The sequence below is a fragment of the Notolepis coatsorum genome (genome assembly GCF_963971535.1).
Source record: "Notolepis coatsorum genome assembly, chromosome: 3".
Classification (NCBI taxonomy): Eukaryota; Metazoa; Chordata; class Actinopteri; order Aulopiformes; family Paralepididae; genus Notolepis; species Notolepis coatsorum.
Window position 1 is genome coordinate 37,437,803 of NC_140167.1, and position 21,981 is coordinate 37,459,783.

Here is a 21,981-nt window from a genome sequence, read left to right on the forward strand (position 1 = left end):
ATATCCACCATTATACAAAAATACATCGGCATCATATATCCCATGTTAGACATACTATTTTCACATAGCCCCAAGGTCCAAGAGCCTTAACTTAAATAGCAACACTCCTTGACAACAGTGCTGGGCATTTGAATAAACAAGATGCATACTTGTGATAATCTGATTAGCGAGTACAGTATGCTGGAGATATTCCAAATGACTTGTTTACACAGAGGCTCAGCAGGGCAGTAGGCAGAAGTAACCACCCGTCGATATCAACCTCAAGAACACACTCGCTGTTCTCATTGTTTTTAAAAATGGTTTATTCTTTGCAAAGTACTGTGGGCATGGGGAGCATCAGTGCATTCTATGACCTGTGTACAGAGTTCCTGTCAGGGAGACAAATGCGGTAGAAGGAGCCCTCGTGTGACCCGAGGTCTGTGGGCCCCACCCATGTTTACCAAGGAATGTTTGTGGCAGCTACTCTGCAGCTGTTACAGCGACGGTCTTACAGAGCAATGGGCACAGTGTTGTTTAGCTGAAAGTGTAATAAGGAATGCTACTGTGTAGGATAAGGCTAAGCCCTTGACTCTGCATTGCAGTTGTTTGTTTTCTTAAAGGAAAGGAAACCAAGCCGGCAACATAGTGAGGTGGCGATGGCTTCACATCGTCAGGTACGTTTCTGTTGATAAGACTGGTAAATACATCACCTGAAGTTCACTACATGACCAGACCAACTGGTTGTGGTTTGGGGTTAATACGCCCTTGCAGCAATATGTAATTTGCATTCAGCAATAACCTTCCTCTTCAACCTAATTCATTGATAATATAACTTGGGGGACAAAGCTTAAAAGCTATAATAGGAACACTGCTCTCAATATCCAATAACTATAATGCTCACTACGCTATCCAATAAACTAGTGGTGGATTGGATGTCTTCCAGCTACACTACAAATGGGCACAGTCCAGCAAGCCAGCATCGTAAAAAGAAAAGAAAATAATGCACACATTTGTCCCAAATTCTTTAGTTTCATTATATACGTTTATTTTTTTATAACTTCAGCTTTTTGGCTAACTTGGGTTTATCAACAGAATTAAACTAGTTTGGTATTGTGTGCAATATAATATCATTATCAGCCTCGAAAGCTGTCACCACTGACTATATTCACACAGCCATTTTGCTCTTATGGGAAAGGAATCCCACCCTGGGCAGGACAAGGAATCCCACCCTGGGTAGGACATAGGAGCAAAATGGCCCCAGTGTGACTATGGTCAATTGCCACAGCAGCAGTTATGGCTTCATGATGATGTGGAGGAACACTTTGGATTAAAAGGAGATCGTTACTAAGGAAGAAGCACGGTGCAACGTGTTCACTGCTGACACCGATTCTATGTGACCAAAGAAAAAGAAGAAAGCAAGCCAAAAACCAGTTATCTTTGTTTTGATATCAGATTTTAAAAACCATACAGATATCCTTTTAGCCTGGTATTGGCATGATGTCCAGTGCTAGCATTGGTACAGGTGTATTCCTTGGCAGTTATATCTTAGGCTTGGAGGAGAGGAAACACCTCTTCCTGATATATTTGGTATAATCCGTGGCTGGACTGTGCCCAGGTTCAGACACCAGCGTGGGATGGACAGTGCAGACTGAACGCAGTACATGAGACCAACTAGTTCTGCCCATGTGGATGGATGGATGGATGCGAGTGTGTGCGTGTGTCTGCATGTGTGTGTGTGTATGCGTGTACAGCACACATCCAATGTTCACTGTGTCTCTCGCTGTGGATGAAAAATAACAATAATAAAGGCCTTACTGATAATCAAGAGACATGTTATTTAACAGTACATTTCCGAAGGAGATTTCTTAAGTCATTCTGGAAAGCGAACAGCATGGTTTTCAGGCTAAAGCACCGATGGTGGAGGAGAGTGGATGTATCTGAATACATTCATTGTCGAGTCGCGCTTCTTGTGTTCTTCTCACGTAGCCTCTTTTCTTGGAGTGGAGGTGGGATCGTACAGGAGGGGCCTGGCGGTGAACGTCTCTCAGTGGGAGCAGAACACCGTGAAGTTCAAGCACGCGCACACACACACACACACACACACACAATCCACCCCACACACACAATCCAACCCACGCATACACACACGCGCACATACACACAATAGTTACGCAAGAGGAAAAAATATATATATTATCATTCTCATTATAAAACAGTACAACGGCCTCAGTGTAGTAAAATAACCTCCTTGGACAGGTACAAAGCTGAAGAAGAAAAAAAAATCCATGTGGGTTAACATTTCTTTTATACGTTCCTTATGCAAAACTTAGCTCTTCTCTCTCTCTCCCTGCCTTCGCCTTCAACAAAATAGCTTCTCTCAGTCTAGTAAAAATAAGTCCCACCGTTTTAATGGGATTTTTCGAGGCACTGGAATACGTCTCTGTACAACGGAGAGAAAAAAAAGGGTTGCGTTTTTTTTGTTTCCAAGTGGAATTGGGGCAGTCGACCTCTGGGTAGCCTACGTGAGCTGGATGTCATTAGGGCTGGTGGGGGGAGGGGGGAGGGAGCACTTAACTAGTTAGCCATGAACCTCCTGCGCCCTGCCAACAGTCCAGCTGTCTAGCTCTGAGAAAAAGAAAAAAAAGAAAAACGAAACATGTGTCCCAGAAGCACCAGGACTCGCACTATAAACCCCCCCTCCCAACTACACCTGCTCACCATTATCTGGTTCAGACGAAGGATTTATGACACAGAGTGAAAACAACTCCCTCCTCGCTCTCTCTCTCGACCCCCCGTCCAGTCTCGTAGCCCTTCCAAATGAAAACGAGCAGCCATTGTAGCGAGAACGGCTCAGCGCCAGAGCTCAGCTGAAAAGCGCTCGGTCGGTTGGTTTTGGTGCGACGGTTGGGAACAACAGCATTTCCTTTCGGAGGAGTTTTGGCGTTTGCGGCCCTCCTGCCTTTATGGTCCAGTGTGCTCCACAGTGGCCCTTCCCCAAGAGCCAAGGGACACCTCCATTAATCACTGCGTGATCACCGCGTGGGGCCTCTGCCTCAGAACACTTCCTCGCCACAGAAACCTGACGCACGCGTTGTGCAGAACCCAGTCCATGAGAGGCCTCGCCGGGCCTTTACTCCTCTCCAGAGTCGGGTAACAAAAATTAAAAGAAAAAGAACATGAAAGAAAAGCAGTAAATATTCTGAACAGTTTCACAGCATGTTGGCATCCTGGCCTAATATCTTCCCCCCCCAGAGCGGGACCAGTTTCAGTCGATGGGCCCCTGGAAGATGAGCTTGGCGAAGCCCTGGGTGAGGCTGAGCTGCGAGGCACAGAAGGGGCAGGCGGCGTGGAAGGCGTGGGTGCCGTGCGGCAGGGGGATCTCCGCCCAGTATTTGGCCGACTTCTCCGAGCACACGTGTCCGCATGGCACGAAGGCGTGCGTGGGCGCGCCCGTGTCCACGTAGAAGGCGGGCTCGCAGCCCAGCCACAGCGGCACGTAGGGCCCCACGGCGCGGCACATGGGGCACTCCCGCTGGGCGTTGGGCTCCTGCTCCGAGCGGTGGCCCCAGTTGTGGTAGCCGTGCACGTGGCCGCAGGCCAGGTAGACCCAGGGCTGCTTGTCCTCCAGGGAGGAGAGGGCGCGCGTGCGCTGCATGCTGGGGAAGGCCAGCGTGTTGAGCCCCACAGGGCACTGGGGCCGCGCCGCGTTGATCTCCTGCCGCAGGGCCTCCAGGTGCTTCTGCGTGGGGGTGTGGAAGAGGCCGTCCGCCGTGCGCCACAGCAGGGTGGCCCCGCACAGGTCCACCAGGGAGCCGTCCTGCAGCACGTTGCTCTCGTTCTCCACCTGCAGGAGGCCATGGAGCACAGACACACACACATTTAGTTCCACTTGGAGAAACCAACTAAATTAATGAGAATGGTAAATTGATACAGCGCTTTTATCCAAAGTTATTTGTTCCTCACATTTTACCCATTCATACACTGACGGAGGAGGCAACCATGCAAGGTGCCAACCTACTCATCGGGAGCAATTAGGGGTTTAAGTGTCTTGCTCAAGGACACTTTGACATGCTGCCCGGGTGGAGCGGGAATCGAACCGGGAACCTTCCGATTACCAGACGACGGCTCTAACTCCTGAGCCCGTCGCCCCCGAGAAGAATGCCGACACTGTGCATGCAGAATCTATCTCTGTGTAGAGTTGTCTACTAGACCAGAACACTGCATTGTGTTTATGGTTTGGGTAACAACAGCTTACAGGGTCCGTTATTCTGGTGTAACCTGATCTGATGATGATGATAATGATCTGTTATGCGTGTATACTGTATGTGTAGAGAAGTGGTTTTCAACTCGGGGGTCAGAACCCCTAAGGGGGCCACAAGATGATTTTGGGGGTCATGAAAAAAACAGTTTTTTTTTGTGAAATAATGAATATTTGAAGTCTAAAGCTCCTCCTCCAATCATGAATCAAGTTAAATAAAATAAATTATTATCAGTCAAAGTTCATCATTCTGTCTTTGTAGGTCCGTTTTCAGGGGTAGAGAACCACCGGTGTGGAGCAGCTACTGACCAGTTTCCCGCGGGTCTGTGCGGAGCGGGTCTCCCTCAGAGTGTACACGTCCCCACACACCGAGATCTCCCTCCACACGCCGGGCTTGGACTCCTCCGTGAAGCCGCCCCTGGGGTGCATCACCAGCACGCCGTTGGTCGTCAGGCCGTCCATGTGACCGTCTGGGTTCTTCCACTTGGCAGCTTTTTCCTGCGGGTGAGATGGAAACAAAGTCAATCCCAGAATCTGACACGCTGCTACGTGCGGCAGCGTTCGTTTCACATACAGTAATGCCGCCATTGCACAATACATTGTGTTTGCCAATCTAGGGGAGATGAGAGACAAGGCTGTGTGATGAGTGCAGAGTGTAAATGATCAGTAACCGTGGTAACGGTGAGCCTATGATTGATGCCGTTTTCACCCTCCTTTATGATCCTGCGCTGTGATGTTGCCAACCCATACCAGTATCAGGGTTCTCTGTACTTTTAAGGGTACCGACCAAATTACCTCAGTACTACCGAGTACCGATTCATGCTAGATCAATTGGTACCAAATTTCGGTACCTTTAAATGTTTAGTATAAGAGTGGAATGTGCTAGATCATCAACCTCAACTTCCACTGCTACGCTGACGACACCAGCACACAATCCCCTCACAACCCACCCCTCAGTCACATTTGATTTTATTAGCTGGTGCCATGGCAACCAGCTAGTCTTCCTGGGGTCACACAAAAAAAAAACATACAAAAACAATTATTACAAAACTGAATTATTAAAAGTCAGTACTCAACACACAATACACAATGAGACTAACAATTAAGATGGCTAAAATTACATGCAAGCAAAGAAACAGAAAACAAAAAAACAAAACAAACATTGAGTCATGCATTACCGAACTTCAAACCTGGATGACTCATAACCTCCTCAAATTAAACAGTGACAAGACGGAACTCTTCATCATCGGCACCAAAACCACCCTCAGTAGATCCGGACCCATCACACTCACCATCAATGATTCTACCATCACCACCTCCCCCCTAGTCCGCAGCCTCAGTGTCATCCTTGACCCCACCCTCTCATTTGACCCCCATGTCCACTCCATTGTTAAAACCTCATACTTCCACCTCCGCAACATTGCCAAAATTCGTCACTGCCTCTTCCCCCCCCTCCCGCTGAATCCCTCATACATGCATTCATCTCCTCCCGCCTCGACTATTGCAACTCCCTCCTCACTGGCATCACCTCCCGCTCCCCAAACTGCAGATGGTCCAAAACTCAGCCGCCCGCCTCCTCACTAACACCCGGTCCCGTGAACACATCACTCCTGTCCTCCACTGGCTCCCGATCAAGGAACGCATCAACTTCAAAACACTACTCCTCACCTTCAAAGCCCTCCATAGCCTGGCCCCCCGATCTCCTTCTTCCTTACCGCCCCACCCGTTCCCTCCGGTCCTCCTCCACTGCTTCCTTCACTGTCCCGTCATCCAAGCTCAAAAACTTTGGTGATCGGGCCTTCTCACACACTGCACCTCAACTTTGGAACTTCCTCCGTCAGACGGTCAGAGACTCCCCCACACCTTCAAATCCCACCTCAAAACCCACCTGTTCGCCCTAGCCTTCAACCCTCCCCAACCTTAACCCCCCCCACCCTTTGTTACTGTGGCCTTATGTTTTCTGTGTATCATGCTGTTTTCCCTGTGGTCTTATGTTCCTTTTGTTTCTTAGCTTTCTCCGTTTTCCCCACCTAATGTCAGCGACTTCGGGTTCCTGAGAAGCGCTTTACAAATACAATGAATTATTATTATTAGACAAGAGGGAGCCTTTTCCACAAATATATATATTACTGTCCCATCTCTTGGGTCTTTGGAAGGGTTTGATCATATTTACTGAGGATGGCCAGATAATGTTGATATTTAAATATTTACAAACACAATACATGCTATTTATTTTGTGTGGTGTGTTACAACAATAAATAATAAAATGTTCTAAATAAATACACATTTTCAAGTTGAGAATCTTTTTTTCTTTTTACAACTGAAATAACATGTTTTGTTAGTACAGACTACAGAGAGAGTTAAGTATTGAAAAAAGGGTACGATACAGAATTCCAGGAACTGAAAAACAGTATGGGTTCAAATGTGAACGGTACACAATCCCAACCAGTATGCATCCAGTCAAAATGCCTTCCAGATGCTTTCTATTATGGACCGGTAGAAGTTACCGTAGTTTTTTCTTGGACATGCCAAGCTTCTTCAGAAAATAAAGTCTCTGAACTGATGTTCAGTGACCATAGGAGAGAGAGAGTCAGAGATCTGGATGCCTAAGAACCTGCAGCTATTTACAATAAATGTACTTTTTATTGTTTATATATTTTTTTATTGTTTATTTGTTATTTGCACCCATATACATTTTTAACCGTACCAAATACTTGGTGGTTGATTAGCCGATACAAGTATTTCCCAATTTATAGCTATTCATTTGTTTGTGTTGTTCAGTTTTCAAAATGAGTCTCCAAAAAGCACCTTAGCTTAGCTAAGGTTAGCTGTGAGTTTCCCATGTTTGGTGTGATCTTCATTGACCTCAGAGAACCATGCCACTGCAGACATGTTGCTCCCCAGCTGAACTGTTTCATACTCTAAAGAGAACCATGACACTGCAGACATGTTGCTCCCCAGCTGAACTGTTTCATACTCTAAAGAGAACCATGACACTGCAGACATGTTGCTCCCCAGCTGAACTGTTTCATACTCTAAAGAGAACCATGACACTGCAGACATGTTGCTCCCCAGCTGAACTGTTTCATACTCTAAAGCACACGTCACCGAAGGAAGCAAACACCACAAAACAACAACCAATATGTTTTTCTTTCAGGGCCGATGACGATTATTAGTAATCTAGGAGGCCGAAGGGCGATATTTGGGGCTGATATTCAGTTGCATGAGGATCCCTGGAGGCACCGACCTTTGACCGGATGATGAAATAAAATTGCATGTTCATTAGTGTCACTACTAGTCACTTTTCTTTTCTCTTCATATTTCTGTCTCCTATTTCTGCTCCAGTATTTATTTTTCCTCTCACTTTCCTTAGTTACTTTTTCACAATACTTCTTTTTTTTTGATCCACTTTTTCTCCCATTTTTCTATATTTTCTCCCATCCCAATTTCGTATCATCCAATTCAACCCTCCCCTGTCACGAACGCTGTTTCTTGCCTCCCACAAGCCGGCTGCAATGTGGACTAAGTCATACATAGCACAAGTCCCCTCCGGTACTTGAGGTAACAGCAGTCGCATCTTTTCACCTGCGCAGCTCGATCTCTCAGTGTCGAGGAGTAACGCGTGGGAGGCTCACGCTGCCCCCGACACTTCCTGATTCTACTGCGCAGGCGCACCAACCGACTTGTAGGAGTCGCTTGTTCACAACGCCCGATCCCCACCCTTCAGTTTCCCTCCCCGTAATACGGCCAATGTGTATTACTGCGGACGACCAGCTAAACTGAAAACAATGTGGAGAGCTGGATTCGAACACGCAAATCCTAGCGTCTCCACACTGGTGGCGAGTGCCTTGCCCACTACACCACCTAGCCGCCCACTTTTTCACAATACTTCTATACATCTTTCTGTTTTCCTTCACTGACAACACACAACATCCCACTGAGAATCTATTTTACAGCGCTACTTAGGACTACTATCATTTGTGGTGGTTGGTTTATTTATGTGTGGAACAGTCTGGTTCCATAGTTTATGGTAATGCCTACGTTGGTTTGCATCCTAAATGAATTGGCAAATGCCTACATTTAAAAAATGTATTGTTAGAAATGCAAACGGAGGCCACAATGAGACACAGTCTCAATCAGGCATTCCAGTGTCTCACTAAATTAACTACACTAGAAGGACAACTTTCTCTGATCAGATCTTCATGGTTAAATGAACAGACCAGTGTTCCCTGCGTCATATATTGGCTGTCGCATTGAACAGGAACGTGCAACAGACCGCTCAATGCGATGTCAACTGAGTCCAGATGACTGGTGCAGACACTAGCAATGCAAATTGCTCTCAGATACGTTATGAAACATGAACGGGAGACGCGACAACGGAGCACAGAGGGGGGAGAGGATTAAAGAGAGGGGTGAAACACTGAAATGAGGGAAGTGATGTTTTTAGCCTGTCTACATTTGAAGGCCATTGCAAGCAGTGGAAATAGTATTTTCTATTTGAATTGCCTGTTGAGTTCATGTAAGACAGACAGAGTTTAGTGTGCCGCTAACGTTAGGTTGTCAGTCAGTTATTGTGTGTTGGTACGTTGTGAAATATACCGGTACACGTAGGATATTGTTAAATAAATCTACAGACTGCTGTATTTAGGATGTGTGTGTGTATGAGCGAGGGGGAGAGAAATGAGGAAGACCGAGAAACTAACGTGACGTTACAGTGAGTTGAGTTCAGCTCTTCTGACCAACTACAGAGTGAGTTCTGCAACGTTGGCTCCTCTTTTCTTTGGAAAAAATTATCGCTGAGATGTTAAATCAATCATTCTCCATGTTTCAACGAATCCGATAACGCTGTGGGCGGGGCATAGATTCAGACTTACAGAGAGTGGTGGCTGCGTTGGCGGAGCGCATGACATAAGAAAAAGGACTTTATCGGCCAGCTGATGAAAATATGCAGAAAATATAAAAAATGCTGAATATATTCCGGTCTCGAATCCCGGTGTCAGCATTGCCTGCGGCTTGGGCCAGTCGTCATACTATCTCAATTGACAGAGGTAGCGGGTGGAAGTCAATGGGTGGGGATTGGACGTTGTGGACAGCGACTCCTACAGGTCGGTTGGGTGATGCCTGCACAGCAGAAACAGGAAGTATCGGGGGCAGCGTGAGCCTCCCACGCATTACTCCTTGCCACTGAGAGTCCGCGCTGTCTGGTGAAAAGATGCGACAGGCTGCCTCCTCGTGTACCGGAGGGGACACGTGATGAAAGGTTTCTATCCTCACTACAGCCGACCAGTGGGAGGCATAGTCTAACAACGTTCAAGACAGGGGAGGGGAGAATTGGCAATACGAAATTGGGATGGGAGAAAAATTTAAAAATAAGGAGAAAAAGTGGATCAAAAAAAGAAATGCTGAATATTGAAGCCGATTATTCATAATCGGATGACCCCTTAAACAACATACATGTAATTTAGTAGATCCTTAGGCCAGCATGTAGGATGCGTCAGTAGCAGATGGTTACTGGAAGTAAAAACACTGCGTGGGTATTCCCAGTTTTCCATGTCTGGATTTCAGGATTCAGCAGGTACAAATTTCATTGTTCTTTGTAAAATCTGAAGATAATTGAGGGATGGATGGCTCCTAGCTTCTATAGACCACTGCACTTCCGCATTACATTGAGCTCATGGAGGAGCGAGCAGGGGGGGGATGAATGAATTGGTGGTCACTTTTCCGCACCTACTCCTGAACTACACATGCGCAGATCGATGAACCTAGATCTCTGGACAATCCAGAGAGACTCCATGGGCAATCTGTGCATGCCGAGTTCGGGAGTAGGTGCGGAAGTGACCATAGCTCGGGCAGAGAAAGTGCCGATCGACTTGGGATTGGTCGCTCCATGTTCAGGAGACTCAGGCGTAAAAAAAAAAGTATATTGGATCATGTCTCCAGCACCCCCACAGCCGTAGCTACAACCACTTAATGTCAAGGCTCTCATCCACATTCATAAATTTTCTCCCCCCACTTTCAGAATACCGGAAGTGTTGCGGTGGTCCATCTATGAATTGCTTCTTTGACGCAGTGAATCCTGAAGTCCAGATATCGGAAACTGGAAATATCCTGGCAGCGCTACCATTTCCAATAGGTAACACAGACGCTTGCGTTCATCCGAAGCCCTACCACATTACACGACGTGTGCCGCGTGGCGGCCCTTGTCTCTATCTGCGCGGCTTCATCCGCCCGTCCCAGCGCCAACCCCTACATATACTGCCGGTGCACTTCTGGTATGTTCACTAGTAATTACCCCGAGGAAGATGTTTTTGGAGGAGTCAAAGCCGGCGGCATAGATGCGGGCGGTGAAGGGTGGCGTGCGCTCACAGACCACCCGGCAGGCGAAGCGGGAGATGGTGCTCTGCGTGATGGGGGTCTCCTCTCCCTCCTGGCCCCCCGACACTGTGTCTGTCACCACAAAGTCTATGGGACTCTCGGTGGAACGCCCAATCTGCACAACGATGAGAGAAAATGACCTTGTTAGTCAGAGTGAACAAGGAACGGGAGACGTGGCTTTTTACATTCATCAATTCACACTTTCGTCGTTCTACCTGGCGAATTGAAGTTTACAATAGAAAATAGTTTTGTTCTTAGTCTGCTTGCGTGTCTAGTTGAGTGGCCAAACGTACCAGCAGTCACAGAAGACAATTGACCATATTCACATGGTGGCCATTTTGCTCTTATGACATGCTCGGGTTGGGATTTCACCTTGGGTGGGAACAGGGTGGAAATCCCAAAGTAAGCATGACATAAGAGCAAAATGGCTGCCGTGTGAATATGGTCAATTACCAGCATTTGCTAGTGGTATTTTCCCACCCTGACTGTATATGTACTTTGTTACACTTTGCAGAAATAAGCCATAAAATATAATAATGTGAAGTGCACATGAGCAAGCAGGGAAACAGTCTAGCCACTATAGGGAATGAAAAACACTTTGTTACATTAAGTGGCCATTGCCGAAAGAAAAAAGAAAAAATCAAATTTTTACTGTTTTCAAACAAGGCCATGGCCTGCTTTTCTAGAGCATGAATTGCAGCAAAACCCACAGAAATATTCAACTTCAAGCTGAACAAACAGAAATATTCCCTATCAACTTCAAGCTGAACAAACAAGAGGTAAAAATCAGCATTTCCCACTTTCATTTCCTCATTCCTTTAGTCTCAACCTTTGTCCCTGAGTCTATTCCCCCCCCCCCTCTGCTGTGTCTGGTGTTTCCGTTTACTTAGTGCCGTTCACAGACACGTGGACACAATAAAGAGTTGAATGCAAAGCACGTGTCTGCAGCGCTGACGACTCTCTGCTTGAGGAGCCGTCTCTCTGCTGGGAGTGAGGAGCTGCTGCTGGGATAGCCCCTCTCGTGACTGTGATGCACCGAGTGGAACCACAGTCACTTCCTAGCCCATAGCAAACCAACCTATGTTGACCATGGTTCGTTATGCAAGTATCACAGAGAAATTTAGAACGGTCCTCACAGTTGCACAAGGGTTTCGGACAAAAATATGTGATGGTTTGAAAGCTTGCCGTTGGTAATAAACATTTTAAATATTTTTTATAAACTGGTCAACACTGCATTATTTCCGGCGTTGGGTGCATGATGCGCATGCGCCGTGATCACAGCGCAGGCGCACCAGGCAGCCAAATACGGAACTAAAGCTGTGTTGGCTACTGCTGGGAGTGAGGAGCCGTGTCTCTGCTGCACATTCACATTAACAGTCTACAGACACACTGAGCACATGCACTCGCTGGAGGAAGACGTGTACATGGAATAAGACTGCTGGGGGGTTGGGGGGTGGTTCTCCGGCTGTATGGCAAATAATCACATTCTGTAGGATCAACGCTGAGGATCTAATGAGGGGCTACATGGGATGTCTATTGTTTACCAGACGTGTGCTTATAGTTTTCCAGGAAATAATTCCTTGAGCATGAAAACAGAGCACACTAATAACAGAACTAATCAACTAACTAAGTCTTACTCCACTAACACCATGACGACCAAGGAGACAACAAATGGACTGACAGCAGGAGGACGGCCCTACATGGAGACAATGCAATGCATCATCGTGATCATAACGGAACACTTTCCCATCCTAGACATAACTAGAAGAATGAATGGTAAGACAGGACAACATTGCATAGAAATTATACAAATTGATAACAAAACATTATAAAAAATAAATTGAAATAAAAAAAGAAGTGACATAAAGTAGGTCCTTTAAACAGAAGAATAGGATCACGTCTGAAAAACACTTGAAGAACAGAATTATCAATTATACTTTTGTACATAGAACATATTTCACTCATGTTCAATTGCATAGGACGGACGTATCAGCCTGATCTTTGTTGGCGCTGCAATCAGGATAAAAGGTACTTTTTATTCTATGGCATGGACTTGCACTACAGTACAAACCTCCTGGGGAAATGTTACGCAATCCCTGGAAAGTTCGGTGGATATTCTGTTCAATGTGATCCAGCAATGTGCCTTTTGAATTAACATTGTTGAAGGGACCTGGTCCAAACACAACAAACTAATTGTAACAGCCGGCCAAACTGACTGATGGCAACGAATTGGAAGGACGCAGATCGGCTGAAAGAGGGAATATGGCTTCAGACGTTCCTAGAGAATAGAATAGAAATACTTTTATTATCCCGCAGGAAATTTGACACTGCAAATCGCTCAACATTTAAACATTTAGACAGAACAGGTCACGAATAAGAATAACAAAACAAATCAAATCAAATTGCCTAAGATAAGAGTAGAATAAAGGCGTCACATGGAGGAGCTGCATTGAATCTCTGAGGTTTATAACGATGAACAACATGGAAGGTCATAATGGACACATAAATTACCTATCCTCCCCAGAATCTTGACATAAATGTCGAAACATAGAAGCAGTAGCTCGGCAGTAGCGAAACGTCAGTTTTAGTAGGCCTAGTCTTTTTTATGTATCTGAAATGCAGGTAGTATTGTCATAGATGACTATGTCTTTTCTTTAAGATGTTTTCATGTAAATATCTGTGTGTGTATTGTATTGTCCTAGTAACAGCAAGGACCATGATGGAAATAAGTCCTGGGCCCTCATTTACCAACGTGGCGCACGCACAGATATGTGCATAACCCGTGCGTACGATCATTTCTAAGCAAAGTGTGGGATTTATCAATTTGAACTTGTGCTTGACTTTGTGCGTATATTTAAGCACAGGTCGGACCATGCGTAGCTGGCGCCCGTTGGTAGAATATATTATTACAACAAGGAAATAAGCTTCTGTGCATTAGTTTCAACACTGGCATGTTCTGTATGAACCGTAATTCATTATAGTTCATTGTAAAATAGCAACAGTAGTGGTCAAAACCCTATAAATAGCATTTGGAATAATAGGTATTTTCTCTCAGAATGAATGCAGCATGGTTTATATAGCGTTATCGGCATATACGGGGTGTACTGACTGACTGAGCTCCGCTTACTGTAACTCAACTCGTTATTATTTTGTGCACAGACCGCAGAAACACGGGAACGTTTTGAATAGCAGAATACAAGTCATATGAACACCCACGATATAGTGTTCTTCCCCCTTCCTACTGTATAAGAAAGAATAAAAAACACATTGCAATGAGACCAGGGTGTATGTGTATTACAAAACCCTTGCAATAATGCGTCTTAAATAGTGCTGTCAAACGATTAAAATATTTAACTCGATTAATCGCATGATTGTCCATAGTTAACTCGCGATTAATCGCAAATTAATCGCATTTTTTTTTTTACCTTAAACAGATCTTTTTCAAGTTCCAAGTTTTAATACTCTTATCAACATGCGAGTCAACAAATGCTTGCTTTGTGCAGCCATTTAACACAAAAGGATGACCCTCATGCATTGCAAATTTGCATCAAATTCAAAACAGAGTGATGCACAAAATAACTTAAAAGAAAATAATAATTTAAAACAATTAATAAAGTGTGCATGAAATAATAGGGGAAAGAAAACGTTAGGAACTTGTTACATTCACCCACACAAGGGCTGATTAATCACACACCCCCCTCTCTCCCTCACACACACACTCTCCCAGCTCTTTTTCTCTTTTGCCCCTTCCTCATCTCTCTCACCCCCCTCTCTCTCTATATCTCACACACACACACACACACACACACACACACACACACACACACACACACACACACACACACACACACACTTCAGAAACAAACATAGTATCAATGAGAGCATCAATAATACACCTGAGTGAAGTCTAGTAAAAAAAAAAAAAAAATCTTTTTTTAGTTAATCTTGAGTTAAAAAAATTAGTGGCATTAATAGAATCGGGAGTTAACGCGATATTAACGCGATATATTTGACAGCCTTAGTCTTAAATGAATGAAAAGCATACATGCTCTGGACACAGAGCATATATCGTGTGGGTGATATGACTTGTATTATGCTTACAGAATTCCACATATTTAGTTTTACAATGTCAAAGCCTTTTAATATAAATCAAAACGTTCCCGTATTTATGCAATCTATGCGCAAAATAATAAGGAGTTGAGGTATATACACACTCAGAACATGCTGGTATGCTGATAGAGTAAACTATTATATGAATATGATATGATATAAGGTATACACTGGTCCGTCGCATACACTGGTATGCGCAAGTTACTGTTGCATAATGTAGGTAGGCTATGGCTGCTATTATATGTAATTCATATAGGCTACCTAATAGTATATGATTTTTAGAGGCATCTATTTTGTTGTCGGTATTAGGCTAATACCGACAACAACATGGGGGGGACCCTGATGTAAACAAGACGAAAGTCTTTCTCTGGTCTGCATCCCCTTAAAGGAAAACTCCAACATTTTGGGAAATTAGTTTATTTAACATCTTCCCTGGAGTTAGACAAGAAGATACATACCTTTTTTGTCTCTGTGCGTGCATTTAGCTTTGGGAACAGTCGCTCCGTTAGCGTAGCTTAGCTTCAGCACTGGAAGTGGGGGAGATCCGGAGCTTCATCACTGGAAGTGGGGGACGACGTTCCCTTACACTGTATAGAGTCACGAAATACACTCCAAATACAACTCCAAAACGTTCATGTAAACATGTTGTGACCCGTGTATTCACCACGTGGAGAAATTAAAAATAATTGAATTAGACAATTACGTTTTATAAGCAAATATACTCTGAACTATTTTTTGCCTAACCACTCCTCTGGGCGCAGTGATTTCAGTGCTACCTGCTAATGTCGAGGGGGCGGGCACTGAGACTGCCGGTGTCTGGCCAGTGTTTACATTTTCATTTCATTCAAAGCATCCGAACCGATTGAATTGAAGCTATCGCTACCTGCTCGCTCTGATATCTCAACTTTATAATCATGGTACATTACTGTTTTGTAAATGGTTGTGATAATCTACAAGGTAGGCCAGGTGATCCCTTTTCTTTTCATAGAATTCCAACAGATCCGGAAAGGATGAAGACATGGCTACTTGCTCTGAACATGGATCTCAACACACCGATTGAAATAATTCATCATCCTCTGAGGATTCTTCTCTTTCAAAGTCGGACATGATTAGCAGCAGTCAAGTAAGTATGTCGCTAAGCTACTAGTCACATTGGTAAACACTGGCCGACCGCCCCTCTCGACGTTAGCAGGTAGCACTGAAATCACTGCGCCCAGAGGAGTGGTTAGGCAAAAAATTGTTCAGAGTATATTTGCTTATAAAACGTAATTGTCGAATTCAATTATTTTTTATTTCTCCACGTGGTGAATACACGGGTCACAACATGTTTACATGAACGTTTTAGAGTTGTATTTGGAGTGTATTTCGTGACTGTATACAGTGTAAGGGAACGTCAGGCTCCGGATCTACCCCACTTCCAGTGATGAAGCTCCGGATCTCCCCCACTTCCAGTGATGAAGCTAAGCTACGCTAACGGAGCGACTGTTCCCAAAGCTAAATGCACGCACAGAGACAAAAAAGGTATGTATCTTCTTGTCTAACTCCAGGGAAGATGTTAAATAAGCTAATTTCCCAAAATGTTGGAGTTTTCCTTTAACAATTGTGTGTATTGAGCCGTACTGTATTGTACCCATTCTGCAATCTGTTAAATAAAGTTTTCATTCATTCAAAATAGATGCCTCTAAAAATCATATTATAGCCAATCGAACACAACTAATAAAGGCATTCATATTACAGCACGGTTATAATGACACACACATGAATTGAAAATGGGGGACCCTGATGTAAACAAGACGAAAGTCTTTCTCTGGTCTGCATCCCCTTAACAATTGTATGTATTGAGCTGTACTGTACTGTACCCATTCTGCAATCTGTTAATAAACTTTTCAATCAATCAATCAATCAAACCACCAACGCCAAACAGTGGTCAACGAACGGTCTTTATTAGTATTTTGAGCTGTCCAGGCAGAATTGCAGCAATGGTCTTAGGGAGCCGTTGATATCTGACATCACCGTTTACAAGTCAGCCTTTTATTTATCCCATAACACGCGTTGTGTCTTCTTGGTTCGGCAGCGCCTCAGTGAACAATCTCCCATGAAGTTTCTCAGAGTTCCGCTCAGGTCAGTCCATTATTTCACATCCCATGGGGGGTGTTTCATCACTTTCATGACCATATATGGATAATCATGCACGAGCATTGACGGTAGAACCAAGAGGTATTTATCAACACGGAGGAGCGTAGGACCTGTGTACGCACGGTTGATAAATCCCGTTTTTTTTGTGCGTGCACACATTCTAAATTATGTGCTTACGAACGGAAGTAGAATACTTTCTAAGAAAAATTGATAAATGAGGGCCCTGGACTTTATCATGTTATCCATGACAAGTTGACACTGAATGCAAGTTGTTTTTCATGACTCATGCTTTTGTCAAATAAAAATGCTCCATGTTTTCTTATTATTCTATTGTATGGATGGCTTGAACTATAGTTTATTTTGTTTAATGTATCCTCTAGACCAGGGGTCTCAAACTCAATTTACCTGGGGGCCGCTGGAGGTAGAGTCTGGGTCGCATCAAATATTTATATACCGTACTTTTCGCACTATAAGCCGCACCTGACTATAAGCCGCAGCAGCTAAATTGAATGATGTGTACATATATAAGCCGCACTGGAGGTGCAGGTGTTTTAATGTTTAATTACCATACCATTGGGACACAATACTGTTGGACAAATAACAAGAATTAACTCATTTACAAGTTGTATTAAGTTTAGCAAATAAGGGAACAGATAAATAACATTTCAATGCAGTCAAAAAAGCAATATTTAGATTTTTACATTTTTGGGTTTGGTCACGTCGAGTCACATATAAGCCGCACCGTTATATAAGCCGCAGGGTCGAAAAATTGGGGAAAAAGCCGCGGCTTATAGTCCGAAAAGTACGGTATATATATATGATTTTTTATTGCAAAATCAACTCTGCCTCTCTTTGTTAACTACAACAAGCAATGCTGTTTGTTATTTAAGATGAGGTCGGACTCTGCACTGACAGATTTGTGTTCATTGTGCTGCTTTTATAAAGCCTCAAATGACGGCTTACAATATTTCATGAAAGCAAAGTGTTTTGTTTGTCTAAGATTTTAAAAGGTTTAAACTTTACAGCACTGACAAAGTTGAACAAAGTGCTGTACAAATCCCACAATATAAAAAAAAAATTAAAAAAATTTAAATGTACTTTGATGTCAAGTAGGGGGCCGCAAAATATCATCCAGCGGGCCGCAATTGGCCCGCGAGTTTGAGACCCATGCTCTAGACCCTCATCCCACTAAGCTACACATAATCCCTCTGTTTTTTGTGTTATTTCATATTTCTACTCTTTTTTAGTCTTGTTTTTCATCTTGTATAGCCTAGGTATATCTGTAAGGTATTATGTTGTCTCCCTTTTCCATTTGTCGAGGGCGGGGGGGGGGGGGGGGGCAGGGGGCGACAACAAACAACAACAACACTGTCCCACTCCCATCCCACTGGTACGTCACCTGAAACATGTCTGTGTCTTTGTCATGGCAGTATTCCACCACCACAGTCTGGTTCCTGGACAGCGTGTAGGAGATACTGTGTTGGCCTTTGCAGTTCACCGCCTGAAACCACAACAAACAGCCCACAGAGGACATGATGAGTCGCTATCGCACATGACACAATGAAACATAATATGCCTCGTCAGACCGTTTAGGGCCCAGAGTGCTGGAAACATCAACAACGAGGGGGTTCTGCTTCTTATTGTGAGAGAGGTGGTGTAATCAGGAGGAAGCCATGTGACCTTGTTTGTTCCTTTTTTATTAAAGAACATCGGATCACAAGAGGAAACACTGCCAACGGGGCCGCGATTGGGAACTGAACCGGCCTAATGCCTTTCCGCAGTGACTCTGTCGTTAAGGGGGAGGTGAAATCAAAGATTGAAGCAACCAAAAAAACAAACAAACGTCCAGTTGTATTATTAACTCAAATGTCCCGGGCTCAGGAATTCCTGGAATTGGAAGCGAGGGCAGCATTCTGTTCAGTAACACTCTCGTGACAGTGACCGTAAACTGGTCCACAGTCTCACAGTCAACACCGGCCACTGCGGCCAGACCAGCTCAGCTGAGCTCAGAAATGCGTGTGTGGGGGGGTGGAGGGTCGGAGCCACTCAAGCCTGGGCTCATGTAAACACTTTTCTCATGCCAGCCACCACCACTCCACTCTAATCTGTCATTTCCATTTCCCCAAACATCTCTCTCGCTCTCTCCCCCTCTATCACGTGCGTAGGGGAGAGGGAGGTAAAAGTGGGTCATGGCTGCCATACTGTATGCGGTAGTACTGTCAGAGGCAGATTGGGGAGGGATGTCAGACGATGCACGTGGAGAGAGGGAGAGAGAGAGAGAGAGAGAGAGAGAGAGAGAGAGATGCTTGTCTTGATTGCATTGAATATGAGCCAAGAGACTCCACCGCGCCACCTGTCTCTCCGTAGGGTCAGATGAAGTTCAAGTGCTTCACTGATTTGGTGAAAGAGGCTATTGTTGTTGTTGTCGTTATGAAGTGTGCAAACTGTCACACCTAACAAAATGTCAAACAAACCCCAGATGATGTCTGGAAGAGAGAAAAAGAGAAACTATGAAAGAACAGATGAGCCCCAGAGGCCTTGCTAGGGCGTCCCCCAAAGACAGACACACACACAGTGTCACACACATACTCACTCTCTCTCTCTCTCTCTCTCTCTCTCTGGTAATTGAGATCAAGTAGGGAGATTAGAGTGCAGAGGCAGGATTTGAATAGGAGTCTGGCAGTGACAGCGATCATGGGAGCTCCTCATTATCTGCCATGAGCACCAGAGTGTGCTCGGACACGTGAGCTCTGTGTGTGTGTGTGTGTGTGTGTGTGTGTGTGTGTGTGTGTGTGTGGGGGGGGGGGGGGGGGGGACAGACATGACAGAAGGTGAGAGAAATATGAGAGAAAAGAGACACGGCATGGAATTCCCTCTTGGAGTTTCTATAAAGACAGTCATGGTAAGCTGCTTATGGGGAGGCAGGTCTCAGAACAGGCTGCTGTGTGTTCTGCCTCCAGAGGAACATTGGCTATTTTTGACCATGTGTGTACAGCTGGGAGCAGCAGGTCAGCCGACTGCAACAACTTCCTCCACACCCAGGCTGTGGGTCCAGGGTCCTGGAACAGCCTGGCAGAGGGGAGGAAGGGTCCAGGAACAGCCTGGCAGAGGGGAGCAGAGGTACGAGGAGAGGAAGGGTCCAGGAACAGCCTGGCAGAGGGGAGCAGAGGTACGAGGAGAGGAAGGGTCCAGGAACAGCCTGGCAGAGGGGAGCAGAGGTACGAGGAGAGGAAGGGTCCAGGAACAGCCTGGCAGAGGGGAGCAGAGGTACGAGGAGAGGAAGGGTCCAGGAACAGCCTGGCAGAGGGGAGCAGAGGTACGAGGAGAGGAAGGGTCCAGGAACAGCCTGGCAGAGGGGAGCAGAGGTACGAGGAGAGGAAGGGTCCAGGAACAGCCTGGCAGAGGGGAGCAGAGGTACGAGGAGAGGAAGGGTCCAGGAACAGCCTGGCAGAGGGGAGCAGAGGTACGAGGAGAGGAAGGGTCCAGGAACAGCCTGGCAGAGGGGAGCAGAGGTACGAGGAGAGGAAGGGTCCAGGAACAGCCTGGCAGAGGGGAGCAGAGGTACGAGGAGAGGAAGGGTCCAGGAACAGCCTGGCAGAGGGGAGCAGAGGTATGAAGAGAGGAAGGGTCCAGGAACAGCCTGGCAGAGGGGAGCAGAGGTACGAGGAGAGGAAGGGTCCAGGAACAGCCTGGCAGAGGGGAGCAGAGGTACGAGGAGAGGAAGGGTCCGAGTGGCTCCCGTCGGGTGCCTGGGTGGTGTAGAGGAAAAAGCACTCTCCTGCCGTCGCAGAGACCCAGGTTCAATCCCTGGGCATCGGCACCTCCAGCTTGGTCAGACATTGCTACAAACGTGCTTGGCGGTGTTCACAGGTGGGAAGCCGGCGGGGTATGAGTCCTGGTCGTTGCATTAGCTACTCCTACTGGTTGGTACAAAACCTGTTCAGCGGGGAGGGGATCTGGGGGAGATTAGAGTGAACCTATGTGCATGTTACGCTCTCCCAGTAACACTCCTAGCTGTTAGGTGAAAAAATGTGGTAGTCTACACCCTCCCCAGACTGACGGAGGGTAGCGCAGCAACCAGGACCGCGATACATTATGGACATACACATGCAATTGGAATAATGACTAAATTGGGGAGAAAATGGGAAAGGAGCTGCCATCTGTAAAACACTCTGTGATGACCCCTTGTATATACTGTCCTCTTCATTCCGATGGGCCATGCTGTGAAGCAACACGGCCCACAGGCCATCCCTTCAGAGAAGTGAGTGCAAGCAACTAGCCAATATTAGCCATATGCTGCAGACTACTACCGCAGCCTCGACTGTGCTGGACCGGCATAATGTAGGAGATTCACGCCAATTGATGTCTGTCATGGCGAAACCATCATATCAGCAGATATCAAAGTCAAGTTACTGCGTGTGAGAGCAACCTGAACCAAAAGGGCCTTGGGCCAGCAGACAAAACTCCCAACAAGGAGAAGCGTCTGAAATGTTGGCCTTGGAGAGATGCAGACGCAAGCAGGCCCTTTCCTTTGCTAAGAAACCAAAGGGTGGAATGTAAGACAACAGTCATGTTATACTGGACTGGGTGGTTTCTGGAAGGAGCAGAGACACAGAGAAAAGCTAACAGGGCTGTCTGTGACCTGCAGTTATTGTGCTGGAAATGTCAACACAGGCCCACAAAGAAAACACTACTTGACAAAACTCTGCCTCGCTATATTGGCTGCTATCAGGTTGCTACGTAATTCAACGCAACGCTTGGATGCATTTGCATGCACATTGGTATATCCCATATTATTCTGGAAACAATTTCATGTTTACAACAGCTGTGGTCTTGCTTGAGGAAGACCGGTAAGGTCGAAACGTCGCATCTACTGCCTTTTTTTGTCTATTAAAACACCTTGGAACTACAAGTGAGTTGCGAGCCCCGCTTTGTTCTTATGTGTTACTGTTTTTACAGTTTGGCTCAGCACCAACAAACGGAGGATGTGCGTTATTTCTTTTTTCTAAACTCGTATACAAACTATGAGAAACCTGAGTTATATTGCGGGCATACGCAGATATTAGAGATACTGAGGCATGCAAACACCTGATCCTTGTACTATTGGGTTTTGTGGTCTGTGA

General features: G+C 45.5%; 1 protein-coding gene across 1 annotated transcript in view; it reads right to left on the bottom strand.

Annotated features, from left to right (window-relative positions):
• Positions 1–284: 284 nt before the first annotated feature.
• peli2 (pellino E3 ubiquitin protein ligase family member 2) overlaps positions 285–21,981 on the bottom strand; it is a 44,986-nt gene continuing 23,289 nt past the window's right edge. The window contains exons 3-6 of the mRNA XM_084310972.1: positions 18,258–18,359; positions 10,530–10,727; positions 4,547–4,735; positions 285–3,823 (exon numbers count right to left, since the gene is read on the bottom strand). Coding sequence (XP_084167098.1) covers positions 3,245–3,823; positions 4,547–4,735; positions 10,530–10,727; positions 18,258–18,359 — 1,068 coding nt within the window. The 3' untranslated portion in view covers positions 285–3,244. The remainder of the gene's footprint in view (positions 3,824–4,546; positions 4,736–10,529; positions 10,728–18,257; positions 18,360–21,981) is intronic.